At 37.7% G+C, this 16827-nt stretch overlaps 1 protein-coding gene across 3 annotated transcripts in view; it reads left to right on the forward strand.

Annotated features, from left to right (window-relative positions):
- LOC111867923 (PRKC apoptosis WT1 regulator protein) overlaps positions 1-10641 on the forward strand; it is a 12152-nt gene extending 1511 nt beyond the window's left edge. The window contains exons 2-9 of one of the 3 annotated variants that reach the window (XM_023858151.2): positions 829-943; positions 2080-2198; positions 3955-4141; positions 6102-6201; positions 6597-6701; positions 8027-8070; positions 8535-8682; positions 9426-10641. In XM_023858151.2, coding sequence (XP_023713919.1) covers positions 2084-2198; positions 3955-4141; positions 6102-6201; positions 6597-6701; positions 8027-8070; positions 8535-8682; positions 9426-9614 — 888 coding nt within the window. In that variant the 5' untranslated portion in view covers positions 829-943; positions 2080-2083 and the 3' untranslated portion in view covers positions 9615-10641. The remainder of the gene's footprint in view (positions 1-828; positions 944-2079; positions 2199-3954; positions 4142-6101; positions 6202-6596; positions 6702-8026; positions 8071-8534; positions 8683-9425) is intronic. The other 2 variants (XM_023858150.2, XM_023858152.2) reach the window with 2 other exon arrangements.
- Positions 10642-16827: the final 6186 nt, after the last annotated feature.

A 16827-nucleotide genomic window follows, 5' to 3' on the forward strand; every position in this document is an offset into this window, starting at 1 on the left:
TCTGCACCAGTCTGTTTGGTACATTAGTGTTGATGACATGATGCAGTGTAGTCTGGTGACAGGGGAAGGTACACTGGTAAGGTAAGGTAAACTTGGGCCTGTGCTTAACTAATTAAGCACCATGCCATGAAGGCATATGTTGGAGTGGATGTATAGATCCACATTTTCTTGGTCTTGGCACTAGCTGGAGGTGAGTGGTCAGCTTCACGCCCCGGCCGCTTTATCTCCAGGGAAAGAGCCCCCGGTACCCATTGGATAGGAGATTGGGTGGACCCCAGAGCTGGTCTGTATGATGTGGAGAAGAGAAATTTTTTGACCCTACCAGGACTTGAACTCCGACTCCTCAGTCATCCAGCCTGTAGCCAGTCACTATACCAACTACACTATGTCAGCTTCTGGTACACTGGGAGATGCATACAACTATGGATGTAATTCTGTGTCTCCCCCTAATTTTGTTCTAGAATTTCTCAAAAAAATCTAGTAGATCAGAAACACACTTATCTGAAAACCTTTGATAAGAAAAGTGGAGTTCTGAAGCAGGTCAGCTGTCTGGTCGACTGGTTATTTTTATTCGTATTTTATTTAACTTGTGTCGTACATCATTATGCCATATCACCCAATCCTTGCTTAGGAAGCTCCCATCAAATCCATTGTTACTGTAGCTCTGGCTGACAGGAGAGAAGTGTGGGGAGTCTGTAATATTTTTAAATAATAGAAGTGTGTGTGACACACTTATATAATATAAAACAGGAGACAGTTAATTACTATGCATGCGTGTTGTCTGACTGATATGTCATTCTCATGACAGTAGTTTTTGCCCTTACACAGGTGGCAGCTCTGTGTTTGAAACTCTGCCATCTGAAGGATAAAACTGTAACTTCATTCAAATGAGATAAAGGTATGAACAGAAGAAAGGAAGTGAAGGTTGGAGATTTGGAAGAAGGTATTCCCCATTGAATTTCAGTGGAATTTCCCACTATTAAAATTAAACACCTAACATTAAATTTACAATTACAATTTTTTCAAGATTAGGATAAAAGCCTCTTCCAACCTGCACTTAAGAGTAATCCTTCTCCGTTTGGATTCTTGTACTAATTAACTTAAATGATTTATAACATTGTATCAAATTTTACGTACTACAGTTCAATGGTGTACGTTTGTTGAAGTGTGTTTGCCTAATGATGGCCACTCGTGGCCAAAACATGTAGCAGAACTATACTGAGCATTGTCCTTGAAGTTCTATATTTGCTGTGTTGTGACGGTCACATAAAGAGGTTGTATATGTTTTAACACGGCAGGATGCATGAAATTAAAATTATTCATCACATTGTTTGGTATCCTTTTGTCATTCATTATTTCCAATTTGTCAGTCCACTTATGTTCACAAGTTATTTCTTCTTCTGCCGAATGTGTTGTCAAATCTGGATTGATATCACTCGTACTTTTACCTGTTCTTGTGAGACCCTCATCAACTTTAAAAAGATAACATTTCTGCTTGTACTTAAAATGTTACAGCTCATTTTCTGTTCCAAGTTTGTGGTTCCTGTATGACATTTTTGTATGGCCATTCAGTACTTTTCATCTTCTTTTTATTCTACCATCATTTATGTTTTATACAGGTGAAAGGATGAGAATTCTCCAGTCTCTCTTTCTTACCACAGACTGTCATTTTCAAGCATTATTGACATGCATTGTTGGTTTGCTGGGCCCATCATATCTTCATTGGAACCCCACTAGGCATTGCTTTCAGGGGTTCCTGTTGGGCCTTCTTAGCTTCTATCATAGTTGTTCGTATCACACCAACAGGCAGTCACCTATCTGATGTTACCTTTCCTGTGGTGAGACTTCAGGAGTGATTTCAGTACTAATCTATGAAAATTATAAACAGCCATGGTATGTAAAAGCAAGTTATTTAATTTCCAGGTGAAATCAACATCATATATTTTTTGTCACTTTTGAACTAGGAAATAAAGAGCATTAGTCGTTGTGTAATTGATTGTTTTTTTAAGTTATCCTTATTGCAAGTGTTTCCAAACAAGATAGAATTAGTGTTCTGTCTTTGACTGTTACACCTTGCAGGAAAATGGCATCCAGCTCTGTAAGTCAAGAGGATCTGGAAAATGATTTTGAACTCTCATCTCGACGATCTCGAATCCGAACTGCTCGTGCACGAACAGTGAATCCTCCTGCTAGAATTGGTTTGTAACTGAAATAATTCAATGTGACAACTGTATTTGACAATCAGCATTGTACATATTAGACACAACTTTGAAATTTTGCTTTCCTGACCATTTCAGTACATTTTTTTAATTTAAAAGTGACAGTTGAAAGATGTGAGCATAATATTCTGTAAAGTTCATATGTCATTTAATAGTAATACTGTAATGGTCCTTATTATTTGTGAAGTTAAAATAATATTATGGTTGTACTGCAAAGTAAGGCTTGTTTAAATACACAGTCAGATATGATAAATACAGTAAAACTTGGTTATAGCAACATCGGTTTCTACGACACCTTGTCTATTGCATCAAATATTCAATGGTACGAACTAATTCCTCGTAAAGCAACTGTTTTTATACCTTGCTTAGTACGACATGCACAAATGCATCAACCTCGTATGTAACGTCATTTTCATTCCTGAATTTCTCTGAGATGGACATTGAATGTAATTTAGAAAGTGTGTATTGGGCAAGTAACAGGAAACAGATGAAGATAACTGATTACTGTACTCGTATCTAGGTACAGTAAGGCACAACAATTGATGTAATCTACTGTAATTTGGTGAGTAGGCCTACCTTTAATATACAGTATTAGTGCGGTGTGTATTGTCAGTGAAAAGCGCTGTAATATGTCTTTGATATTACACATTTGGGCAATTCCACATTAATGTTACGTTAGTCTGTACTTAACTACGTATTTCACTAAAAAATGCAACATTTTAACTCGGTTTTTGGTAGATTTTTACGTGACTAACATAAGGCTACTGTGGAAGTGCCCATTTCGGTTACAACGACATTCGTTTATAACGACACTATTTTTAGGTCCCTTTGATGACGTTATAACCAAGTTCTACTGTATTGTGTAATAATGTCACTTGATATATATATATATGTTCAACAGGAACTTTGTGGTATGTTTCCACTTTTTGTTGAAGATAAATGGATATATTCAAGAACCATACATGTAGTATAGTCTGAACTGCCCGAAACAGATAAATATTGGTCTGGACTTCCTATTGGGTCATGCCAAGTTGCCTATCCAGAAACTTAATTAATTGAAATATAAGTTGCCTCAAATTAATTTATTTTACTTTTTTTTTATTCACACTCACTTGCACCTATTAAAATAAAAGTATGTCGGTGATTTATAATCTAGGATAGAGACAACATTTTCACTGATGTCATCTTTGATATTTAAGAATGGACTGTGCAGACTTATTTCTTCATAATTACCTGAAGGAAAGTGAGAATGAATGAATTATATGGAGAAACATTAAGTGCACCATATTCTGACATTGTCATTTTAAGGATGAAACTAATTGTGAGATTTGAGGTTCCCACACCAATGACTTTGAATATCACTGTTTTCTGGGATGTGATGTCATATGGTCTGATACATAGATACCAATGTTGTGGGGGAACCTACTGCCTCCATCTTCAAGGTAGACAAATAAGCCAAGTATGGAGAAAATGGTATCGATACAGGGAGAGTGAGGACTGGAACCAGATTCTGATAGAGCAATAGAAGTAAGGCTAACAGAATAAAGAATATTAGGGTTTGAAGAGGGCGTTTTCCAAGGTCTTACTCTTCTACCCTGAAGATGGAGGCAGCAGGTTCCTCCAAGAGACTGATATGTATCTGCATACTATACAGTATCATATCACAAAAGACACTGTATGTAATTTTGAAATGTGTGTTAATTCAAAATTGTATTCAAATTTGCTTTATGTAAAGATCCGGGCGGTGGTGACTTCGATGATGGAGGAGGAGGTGGTGATATGAAAACTTCTGAGTCCCTTAACATCAGTGGCAATTTCCCAGCAGAGCATGATGCTAGCCCCAAGCCCCTCAGTCGAGCCAAGGAGAAACGAGTCAACAGGTGTGTTACTGTCAGACAACCTCTGACTGAACATGTCAACAGGTTAGTAGTTACTTGAAAAGTAACTCGCCGCACCTGGAATTGAGCGTAGCAGTAGTTTATAGTCCACATTCAGACTTTTTAATTCTGCACTCAAATATCTTAAAAAAAGATACGTTTTTACTAGTTTGTAACCAGCAGTCCCTTGGTTAACATAGCCAACCCATCTCCCTGAAGAAGTGCATGTATGTGATTGCACACTTCACAGTATCAGTAGTACTCATATAGCTTGAACTTCAACATTTCATTGTAAATAAACATACACAGCTAACCCAACTTCCATGATGAACTTGGTATAGTGAGGACAGAATGCATTATGTGTTATTACATACATGCTTCATGCAGACTGGTGGCTTCTCAAGAAGGGCTCAGCTCCATGGAGCCAGTTACACTGGATGCATGTGACATGGGTATACTTTATTACTAATGTCACAGTTTGCTTATTGATTTATTTAGTAGTTTAATGAGAAAATGATTGTGAATGATATGCATTGAGGATATGGATGGGAACAGTCATTGCCTGATTTAAGAGATTATCCCAGCATCCAAGTAGAAGGACTGAAGGTAGCTACAAAAAGCTCAAGTCAAGATCACAGGGCACTTGGTTGATTTAATTGTTTTTCTAACTTAGTGACACTGTCAGAGTGCCAAATGGTAGGATGATTAGTGAACGATGAATTGAAACGGTATGAAAGGAAGTGATCGTGCCCTAATTTGATGTACTATACTGGAATTTTTTTCTGAAGGGGGTGAAGAAGTCCACAAACAATGTCAGTCAGGATACTTGTTGTTCCAGTCCATATTCAAACTGTCCATTTCCCAATACAAGTCACAACCATTAGAGCATGAGCCAACTTCTTTGATCTCTGGTTTTACATTCAAACCTAGAACCTCTCTGATATCAGTCATTGTAAATGTCAACAGACTTGAAAATTTCAGGAAATACTGCTTCTAAAGGTGGTAAGAATGAATACAGAAATGTGTCTGAACCCCACCTTAAGCAGCATTCATAGCCTGACCCACTGGTCAGTAATGTCTGCTAGTACTTTCACCTTACTTCATGTGTCTCTCTTTTCTCTCTATAAGATTGGTTGAATGCTTTCCATTACTTTGTTTTAACTTTTGACTGCTGTGCCAGATGATGTTTTGCCATGTTAAAAGTTATGAACAGGAATTACAAATGAACTATGAAAAGGAGCGTATGTTGAAAACTAGTGCATGGTTCTTTGTGTCCTGCCATTTTCTCTCCTTATTTGTAGGCCTATAAATTTGATCATGCCCATTTTGTGTCTTTTGTGTTTTCTCATATGCTGCAAGATATTAAGTACAAGTGAGTTTCGTTATCTTCAAATAATGGTATAAACACTTACATAGCAGATCTGTTGGATACTGTTCTCTGTGTTATATTAAATTAGACTTGGAATTATAAATATTATGTACGACAATTATACTTTTTTGTATCATTTATAGATGTGATTTCTGATGTGAGTAAACAGCATTGGTTGATGCAAGAATTTGAAAATGGAGAGGTAGGGAAATATTTTGAACCTAGAGTGATTATGGAAGTTGAGAATGGATTGTATCAGATAACATGGAGCTTTAAATTCATATATCTCACATTATTAGGATTGTAAAATTAATGTGTTTATGAGGAGAATCACAGTTATTGTGACATTTGAGGTTCATACAGCAGTGAGTATGAAAGTTACACTATTCTGGTTTGTTACATTAGTAGTTTGTTAGACAGTACCAACACTTCAGAGGAACATAGATACTTCTCTACCAGACTGTATGGCATCACATCCTAGAAACTGGTAATCACCTTTACAGTCTATATTGTCATGAACTGAGATCACACAGCTATTTCCCATCTTACACACCCTGAGAACAGCTTAAGTTATGGTAACTGAGGTTTCAATGCAGTATGCTGTTTGTAACCTTAAATACACATCTCATATTTCAGAGCCAATCATATGAACAAAGGAAAACAGCAGCAACGTGATCGCAGGAAATTGCGAGAGAAACGACGTAGCACTGGAGTAGTACACCTTCCCTCTACAGAGGTAGGGTCTACTAGAAACTTCTCACACACTATGCAAAATAGAGAGTTGTGGCATTACTAACAAGATAAAAATTCTGCTGATCTCTCAGATACATTGCAAAATAACACAATAGAAGCCAGTAATTTCACTTGAATATTTTCACAAGGTATTTATATTAACTATGTTTTTCACATAAAATTAATTAATTGATCTTAAACTGTATCAGTAGACAAGGCACTGTTCTTGGAAACCCCCTTTGCTGCTTTATGTGGCTGATCCACTGCTGTTATCCCTCTCCTAACCATGCATGGCTGAGTTGTCTTGTGTGTGCATAACAGCAATAGGATTTATGCAGGGAATTTCCCCTCCAAAGTTCATTGTACAGTCATCTTAAACAAACTGCTGTGTTTGTTCAGTCTACCGGAGGGAGCACAGGGGAGGATGAGGATGAGACTCAGACAGCGGAAACACGCCGAAACACACAACATAATGAACAGCTGCTGGATCGTGAGCCAGGAGAGGTAACATGAAAGAGCAGAGCTTGGTGCAATTAGTTATGTTTCACTCCTGTGGCAGTTGATGTTTCAGTCTTAAAGGAACTGTAGCTGTCAGGGTAAATGCAAATGGTAGGCCACGCCATAGTTCAAGCAGTTAGTCGCTGGCTTCCCACCGTGGCGACCCGGGTTCGATCCCGGGTCTGGTCAAATAGGATTTGTAGTGGACAAAGTGGCGCTTGGGTGGGTTTTCTCTGAGTACTTCAGTTTCCCCTGCCAATCTTCATTCCACCAAATTCTCCATCATAATCACCTTGGGCAGGCTACAGTAGGCCAATCAGTGGCCACTTTGCCGAGTGGACCCCGTTGGACTCCACCCCCCACTAAGTGAATTAAAAAAAAAATGCAAATGGTGAAACGCTTGTAACACCGGTGACTGGTCGCATTGATCTAAGGGACTGTGAACTTTTGGAACTACATACCAAAACAGACTTCCGCTAAATAAGCACACTAAAACAGTTAATATTTCATTTTATGTCTGGAGACCATAGCTTGCTCCATGTATGCGAAATCTGTAAATTAATGAAACTTATTGTTTTGGATTCACACTGTATGTGCATTCTTAACTGATGCATATCTTGCTGTTATTCTGTTACTACAAATTTGCTGAAGTATGAATATCTAAGGCAGGTAGGAAAGTCAAGGTGGCAGTTATAATTGACTTATGTATGAGGTATTCACCAAGAAGCCAGGAGTGGATGTATAGATCCACATATTCTTGCCTTGGCACTAGTTGGAAGTGAGTGGTCAGCTTCACGCCCTGGCTGCTTTACCTCCTGGGAAAGAGCCTCTGGTACCCATTGGAGAGGAGCCTGGGTGGGCCTCAGAATCGGTCTGGGCGAGAAGGAGAAATGAAAAATCTTGTCCCTCCTGAGACTCGCACTCCAACCCCTAGACTGTCCAGCCCGTAGTCAGTCACTATACCAACTGCACTATCCCAGCTCCAGATTGGCTAATGTAGGTAGAATTCATGTTCCATTGGTAAATATCAGTAAGTGTCATCAGTATCAAAGTGTGATTCAGAACTTTAGAAATGAGACAGTTGAAGAGAGACATTGAATTAATAAGCAGTTCAGCTTATGCATACACATAAGAAGCACCAAAACATGGATAGGAAGGAAACTTGTACATTTGTAATGACATGGCAACAGTAACTGAAAATGACTCCTGTGTCTCATACTTTTACACCATATTTAAATGAGAAATTGAAAGCACTTTAGTTGATAATTGCTGTTGTTATATGATTTGAAGGTTATACAGTCTAATTTTCCCTTATGTTTGGGTTTGTTTAGGAACGGTTACCTCACAAAACATACCCACAAAGGAGGAACAAGAGGTAAATAAGCTTGATTATTTATGACAGTGTTGGTAGAGCTCAGAGGCATTTTGTTTCATAGCCAGGGTATGTGGGCAGAACATTTAAGTATCTCCGTGTATCTTTTGCTTTTGTGAATTTGATTATGTTTGAATCATCCTTCCCTCTTAACCTTTCTCATACAAGAATAAGGGCTTGAAAACCTCAGGGCTGATGATTCTCTCAATATTAAATATGTCTATGGAGCTCTTCTACTAAAATATTCTTGTAAATGGTACTGCTTGCTTGCACTCTACTTGCCAGTTGCTTCTTGCTTAGCTTAATCTTGAGCCCTGAAGATGGAGTCAGTATATTCCTCCAAAACACAGGTGAACTTCCACCAGACTACGTGGTGTCATGTCCTAAAATAATACTGTTCGTAGTCATTGCTGTGACTAACCCAAATTCACTAAAGCTAGTGTATCAATCTTCTCTCCCCCCCATAGCCCATCTGATCTGGAAGCTGATGATGAGGACAACCAAGAGTTCGACAGTCTAAATCAGTCGGATTCAACAGTAAGCAGCTTGATGCATGTAGCTGAGGCTCCTTGTCGGCCACGCCCTGGTACACCCACTGGGGACAATCCAGATGAGGTTAGTCCTGGTGTGATTCACTGGTTTCAAGTTACAGTAAGTGACTGACTATGGGATGCATGATCAGAGTTTGATTTTTGGCAAGGACAGGCACTTTGCCCTTTGACACTACCTCCTTATCATTTAGTTAGTTAGTTATTGGAGAGGGTGGGTTTCCCCATGCACTGAGACCTGTATTGGTCCATTGTGCTTCCCTCTATGATTTCTACCAGTCTCTATATCCTACCGGTACTGATGCTTACCATCAGTCCCGCCCAGCCAGCGAGACCGGCTCTACTAGCTGAGAGGTATCTATAATGCTTCCCTCATCTACCAGAGGTATTAGAGACTGCTGTTGGGCGGGAAACGTCCGTTAATTTGGCTCAGTGACCTCCTTAGGAGATATGAGGTTCTTTTACGTGCCGTAAAGCTACGACACGGGACCCACGGCTTAAAGTCCCTCCCGGAGGACTTGTTCCCTGACTTTTTCTGCCCTTAAAAATTCGACGACCTCCGCCGGATATTTGAACCCGCGTACTACGAGTCATGAGGTGGGAACGTTACCTCTAGACTAAGGAGGCCACTTCCTTATCAGTTAGTAACTGTGTTAATATGTTCATGACATAATAGAAATATACACGCAGTCATTCTCTTCAGTTGTTCTGTCAATGGTGGAATTAGCCAGAGTTTCAGTAACATTATAAAGCCACTTCTGAAGTGGTTAACAAGTTATTTACTGATAACTCTATTTGGAATCATTTCAGTTGTTAGAGCGAGCTCAAGAAGAAAATCGACGTCTTCTATCTCTTCTCGAGGATCGGGATAATAAAATATTTGCACTAGAAGCTCGTATCTATCAACTTCAAAGAGAAATGTCTCGAGAGAAAGATAGACTTAGTGAAGAGAATGCAGCACTCATCAGGGCTATGGCATCACTTGCCACTGCAAAATGAATGGCATCCTACTTCATTGGCTTGATATTTAAAACAATGTTAATGCTTTCTTCATAACTGAGTAATTATTCCTACAGCTTAATTCTGTCTCTTATGTCTCAGATTAGGAAAGATACTCTTTAATCTAGAGCGAGTAATATCCCAGCTTCCAGGACACAGGCCTGGGCAAAGTTACACTGCATGATCCCTGACGATCAATGTACAGAATTACTGGTTTCACATATTAATGGTATGCTGCAGCTACCAGTTTTCATGTTTGTTAGAATGTGCTCTTGGATGAAATGAATTTTTTTAGAGGATATGGATACATATATATTATATTTTCTGAAAGAACGTTGAAGAAAATTAGTGCCATGTGTGGCAGACTTATGTTGTTGGATTATTTTGTGTAGGTATAAGGTCAGTTAAACCTCTTAATGTGTGCATAATGGAATTAAATGTCTACTTTTTTATTTTATACTGTAGGCATCATATTGGTTTTATCTCCCATAAAATTAAGTCATATATTTATTACTTAGATAGAATTCCATAATTCTCCAGTTTGATTCCAGTGAATGGTGAAATACTAGCTACATGAAATGGTATTAGAGAACTCCCTGTGTTTTTTTTTATAAAGAAGTATACAGAAGGATGCAAAATGTGTGGAATCATTTTGTTTTGAAAGTTGACCAATATTTCTCATTTACATATTGGCAGGTTTTGCTGAGTTCAATCTTGAATGAACACACACAGTTTTAAGGGGTCATCAGTTTCAATACAAACTTGGTAGGCTATGTACTCATAAATTTTATATGACTCCTGATTAATGAGTTTAAAACTAACCATGTCATGAAATATGTTTAATTAACTTGCTAATATAGTATGTATTTAAGAACTTTATCTCCCTGTATTTTAATACACAAAAATTTGAAATGTAAGAAGATTGTTGTACTTAATAGACTTATTTGATTTGTCGCATTCTGGTCCATCACACTGTTAATTACAAAGTGGATAATTTTCAGGCAGTGTGACATACAAGTTTACAACACTTCAGTCTTTATTCACCTTACATGTTTCGATTCAAAAGAATCATCCTCAGAGGTGCACCACTACGATCAAGAAACACTGTCACATAAGATGTTTTAATAATATGCACTTAAGCTATGAATAATGCTCACTATATAAATTTTGTTATTATCACAGTTAGTTTTGATGTTTATCTTAGGCATTCACGATGACGCTTCTTGAAGTGTAGATTTTCGTATGGTGCTGTTTCTTTTAAGCGTATTTTCTGGATATTCTGTTCGGGATTTTCCACTGCACGCGATATGATGTTTGCTTTTCCATATGGTGGCCTCCCAATGTATTAAAAACTGTATTAAAATTTTCTTTTGTATGTAAAAAATTAGTTATTATGTTAAAATATCGTGAGCCAACATTGGGTCATGTTGTTTTCCTCCTGATGGTGGGAGATGTCGTTTATTTCTCTTGATTATATATTCTTATTATTAGTCGTGTAGTTTACGCGCGTGCTGTGTTGTTTGTACACAACACGCATGTAAACTACACGACTAATAATAAGAACATAAAATCAAGAGAAATAAAAGACATCTCCCACCGTCAGGAGGAAAACAACATGACCCAATGTTGGCTCACGATATTTTAACATAATAACTAATTTTTTACATACAAAAGAAAATTTTAATACATTGGGAGGCCACCGTATGGAAAAGCGAACATCATATTGCGTGCATTGGAAAATCCCGAACAGAATACCCAGCAAATATGCTTAAAAGAAACAGCACCATACGTAAATCTACACTTCAAGAAGCGTCATCGTGAATGCCTAAGACAAACATCAAAACCAACCATGATAATAACAAAATTTATATAGTGAGCATTATCCATAGCTTAAGTGCATATTATTAAAACATCCTATGTGACAGTGTTTCCTGATCGTAGTGGTGCACCTCTGAGGATGATTCTTTTGAATCGAAACATGTAAGGTGAATAAAGACTGAAGTGTTGTATACTTGTATGTCACACTGGACTGAAAATTATCCACTTTGTTCTTAATAGACTTCTTAATTTTTTCATTTTTCCCTGCTTTTAGAACCCTACCAGAAACTAATTGCTCTCCTGTGAGTGTATAATCTATTTCTTCATTCCCTCATTTAACTCGTCACTGGTTTTCATTATGTTTCCATTATATCCTTCTGAAATACTGTGAATCTTCTCAGATTTATAAGATGTTCAGGTTTTGTTGAGGGTCAGACAATTGGGGAAATAACTTATACCAGTTTAGATGGAAACAATGTGTGGGTTCTTTCCTTTCACAATATCATAGTGATTATTAAGTGGAAAAAAAAAATCTGTGATAAATTGTAAATTTGCAACTTGTAAACAATTATGAAGTTTTTAAATATGTAGTGTATGGGCCAAATAATGTAACATTTTTTTGACATAGTTAATTTTAAGATAATGTATATATAAGAAGTTTATGATCATCGTTCTTAAAATAATTGAATGTGACTGTATCATTTGAAGCTTTCATGGTGAATGAATGCACTAAAATCTTCTTCCCCTGGCAAATTTGAGTTAAACATCAAAATATCATGAACAGAACAGTCTCCAAAACATCGTACTTAACTCAGGTTTGTAATTGCTGAGCAGATAAAATTATTGCACAATGATCAGAATATGTCACCCATGTTTAATTGGAGAAAATATAAGAATGTAGCATATATACAATACAAATAGTAATAGTTCAGTAGTATGTGGTGACATGTTACTCTTTCCATGTTTCATACTTAATTTTTTAATTTTACAGGTAAGATTTATGCAAGAATTTACTTGGTGAATTTGATTAGTAAATGCAAACAAGTAGTATTCCAATTTAAGTCTTTAGTATGATGTTAAGCCATTAAAACGACTTGAGAGCGCTGAAACTTTTTATATTGAGAGAAAGTCTTTTGGCGTCCTATGTAGGTTTAATTCTACAGTTGCAACAAAATGGATTAGCCATTTTACAGGTTTCTGTCAGCCTACAAGTTGTACTTCAGAATAATGACAGACTACAGTACATAAATAGATTGAATTATAATAAGTAAAATATGAGGACATGCTGTTCCAAACAGGAAATGCAAATTACTATCTCTTCGGATGTGACGCCATGTTTGTGGTGGAAAGGTACTAGCTTTTCAAAGTAACCTGCAGCTTCCATCATCTTCAGGATGGAAGACGAGGGGGCAGGTGTAGGAAAGAAAGGAAAGGAAAGGAATCGGGGAATGTGAGTGGGTGCACTGTCTCCCTTTAGCCTGTTTGCAGCACCAGTCTTTTGTGTACCTATAGACTTCTCTTCTCTCATGGCTTTTACTGTAACCTCAAGATGGAGGCAGGAAGTTCTTTTGAAACATTTGTACCTCCCTATCTGACTACTTGTCACCATGTCTCACAGAAGACAGTATGGTAAGACCTCACTAATTCAGACTAATAGGGACTGAACCCTTGTCCAAAGTAGTGAAAGTCCGAATTAGAAGTGCTACTGAAAATATGTTCAGGGAAGTCATAAAATGGACTTATATAGGCAATACAACTTTATTTTGAAATTTAGATTGTATGTCCTAAAATAAATTACTTAATATTATTGTGACTGTGTTTAAAAAACTAACTTATTTTCGTTTGTGTTCCTCTTGTGTAATATTCACCACCGTGAGAACCTCAAATCACAGGAAATGCAAACTTGTTCAGATGTAGCGTGTTCATATGCACGTAACATGCTTTCACTTAAATTTAATGTTGGAGGTATGAATTTTATGAGATACTTTCACTGTCAAGGGCTCAAATATTCTTAATTGTATCAAGTTAGTGTTTGCTGTAGTAAACAATGCTCATGAATTTTTTACTCAAAGAGTAATCTATAGACATCTATAGTCAGCTTGGCTAACATGATGTATGTGACCCAACATAATTTGGTTTTGTAACTGCATACATCTGTTGTCCAAGAAAATTTTTCCAACATTCACACTTTGCATGTTTAATGACTGTATATTTATTGGCCTTATTTTTGTGTAACACGTAGTTAGCTCATTGCAGCAAATTTCACCATGCTATATTGTAATTGTAGCTTGTAATATTGGCTGTAATGTACTTCTGTTACTGGCAACTGAAATACTGTATTACAATTTTTTTCTGTATTGTATGTGTTTGTGGTACATAAAATTGTATGAGAAATGAAACCAATATTGTTTCCGTAATAAAAATTATTCAAGTTCTATTTCATATTCATTGTGTTATCTTCATAAGCCAGCATCTTCCTCCTTATTCAGAGGCAAGAATATCCCTCACCTTGACTGGCTTGTAATTCTTAGTATGTCTCATAGGAATTTTAGACTAGGTTGTGATCCTCTGCCCTTATTTGTCTCCCGTATCCTGAAGCTTTCCACAGATGGGAGAGTAATATTAAAATGAGCTGGTTATAGGGTGAACTGCATTATGCTGCTTATAAGCATCTCAACAGACGCATGAATTGTTACATTAAAATGAAAGGTCTGTCTGGAACTTGGGACCGTTAATCTTACTTTAATCAACAACTCTGTCAGAATCTCACACTATAGCACTGAATAAAAGGCTGATTAATGAATAATTAATTGCAAATGATGCAGAAGAAAACAGTGGTGACCTAACATAAGATATATCCTGGAATATTATATTTAAGCATCCTGTTGCAATTTATACGATATATGATATATATACTACACACGTAGTAAAGATAAGCAGCGGCACACACATGGGGAGACCACACAGAATAGCACCTGTACAGTACTAGAAACAAGAAGAAGCCGCTGTAGCACTATAGACATAGGGCGAATAACCCTGTCAATTTTAAATTTTAAAATTTAGAGAAAACAATTTTAAAGGATTTAAAATTAGAACCGAAGATTTTATAAGTGCTAATTCAGAGAAATCAAAATTGACGCGTGTAAATAACAAAGATATCAACAAAGTAGATTTTGGTAATAACAACGAAAGGAACAATCAGGAAGACCTATGTTTTTAAATTTTAAATGTTATAAATAAGTGCAGTGTAACAGATACGTGAGTGTATACACCTGATGATGGCCGTTTGGGGCCGAAACATGTAGTGTATAGAGAGGCACAAAACGAAAGACCTATAAATATAGTTTGCACTTAGGACGGAGTTATATCATATATCCTGGAATTTGCTTGGAGTGGCTGAGTAAAGCCATGAAAAACTAGTCTCTGCACCGAGATGTGAACATGGGGCCTCTCAGACATGAAGAACGCATGCTAGCCCCTCGACCAAGATATTCAGTCTTTAGATTATGACTTGAAAAATACTCTGTGACTCCATGTAATCTGGTAGTTAACCGAAATTTCGGAGAAACATACTGCCTCCATCTTCAGGGTCGAAGAGTAAGCCAAATGATAATTCAGCGAGAATTGGGGGGGGGCACAGCAGATCCTGAGAACAGAGTTAGTACGTTTCTTCGAAACATCCGTGAATTACTGGGCTACATGACATTACATGCCAGAAGATAATGCCTCTTCCTTGTCACCGGTGTTAGTACCCCAAATCCACGATTGTGATTTGTTCAACTTCCATCGGAAGGAATTAAAACATAGAAAATAACAAGACAGAAGCTATACAGATAAGTCTTCCAAGAAACAAGCCTACATATGGAGTACCTGGTCATAAATTTCGTCACCATATTGGAAATAGTTGATATTAATAGATGAATGGCCGGTCACGGTAGCCGAGTGGTCTAAGGCATGTACTGTCTTCGCTCGCTTGGAAACCGGGATCGTGGGTTCGAATCCCACTCAGGGCATGGATGTTTGTATGTGTGTGTACAGGTAGAGGCCTTGCGACGAGCTAATCACCCGCCCAAGGAGTCCTACCGAATGTGTAATATCTAGAAAAACCGAAGTGAACGGAAAAGTTCATGGAGGTAGGCCTAGGCCCACTGGGGCTGTAGTGCCAAGGGGGGGGGGATATATATATATATTTCCCATATTTCAAGAATGCATCATAATGACTCGGAAGGGAGACGAGACTAAACACATCCAGTTGAAAGGGACCAGTTTTATCGGTATTACAGTCCGGTCTATACTTAAAAGTGTGTAAAATTAAACTAATTGCGACAGTCATTTAAAGGTGTGCGATTGTGTTAAACATTTTAAAATTTATGTTAAGTTTTGAGGTTTTCGCGGCGATGACTATGAAGAAAGTCGTCTTCTGGGTTTAGGCACCGTGTATTCTTCGTTTTGGCCGACGTTTCGGAGGAACGTATCGCCTCCACCTTCAGAGCAGGTGAATGGCTTGGAATGCAGAGAGCAGTAGCTACTGCTAGTGCCTAATCCATGAAGGTTATATTGACGTTTCGCTTGAAGGAAGGCATGTTATCCTTTGTAGTAGGCGCAATTTTAATCTTTCATTTAAAATGTAAATTATTTGATATCCCTGAAGATCTGCACTTCGAGACGACGAGGGCAGAACATTCATCAACAAGTGCGCTGGTTACTGCGCGATCTCTAAACGCATTCGCCATTTGCAGCAAGCATTTGCTACTTAACCACACTATACCAACTGCTGAGGTTAAGAAGCGTCTACTGGGGTAGGAAGAACTGAAAGCGTAGTAAAACAACTCACTATAAGTTATGAAAAAGAGACAGGGATCGAAAAGGTGCAATTTCGTTTATAATGCTTTCTCATTATTTGTACCGGAGGTACTAAGGAAAACCCCCTGAAATTAATTTGTATAGACGTTACCAGCCATACATTTTTAATTAAATATATTACTTAACGCGGAAATATTATTGTATAAATACGCATCCGTTTCTTTTGTAATTTATATTTATATTGTGGCTGTAGAGGCTCTTTGTTGGGCCTTGGGCCCTTTTTCATTTTCTTAATTTATACACAGTCGGCAAGACTCCTTGGACTGGAGATCAGCCCGTCGCAAGGCCTCTACCGACATAAAGAAAAACACAAGCACAGAATAAACGCACACAGACATCCATGCCTCGAGTGGGATTCGAACCCATGACCACATTGTTTGAGCAGGCGAAGAGAGTTCATGCCTTAGATCGCGCCGCCACTGTGATTGGCTTCTTTTGTAATTACACTCTGAAAATCTTTCGAAATTTGTCAGGAAAACTTACAGAATTTTTTAATGTAAACACTAGCATCTCCCCGTCATGTTATTCTCAG

This window comes from Cryptotermes secundus, unplaced genomic scaffold, assembly GCF_002891405.2.
Source record: "Cryptotermes secundus unplaced genomic scaffold, Csec_1.0 scaffold218, whole genome shotgun sequence".
NCBI lineage: Eukaryota > Metazoa > Arthropoda > Insecta > Blattodea > Kalotermitidae > Cryptotermes > Cryptotermes secundus.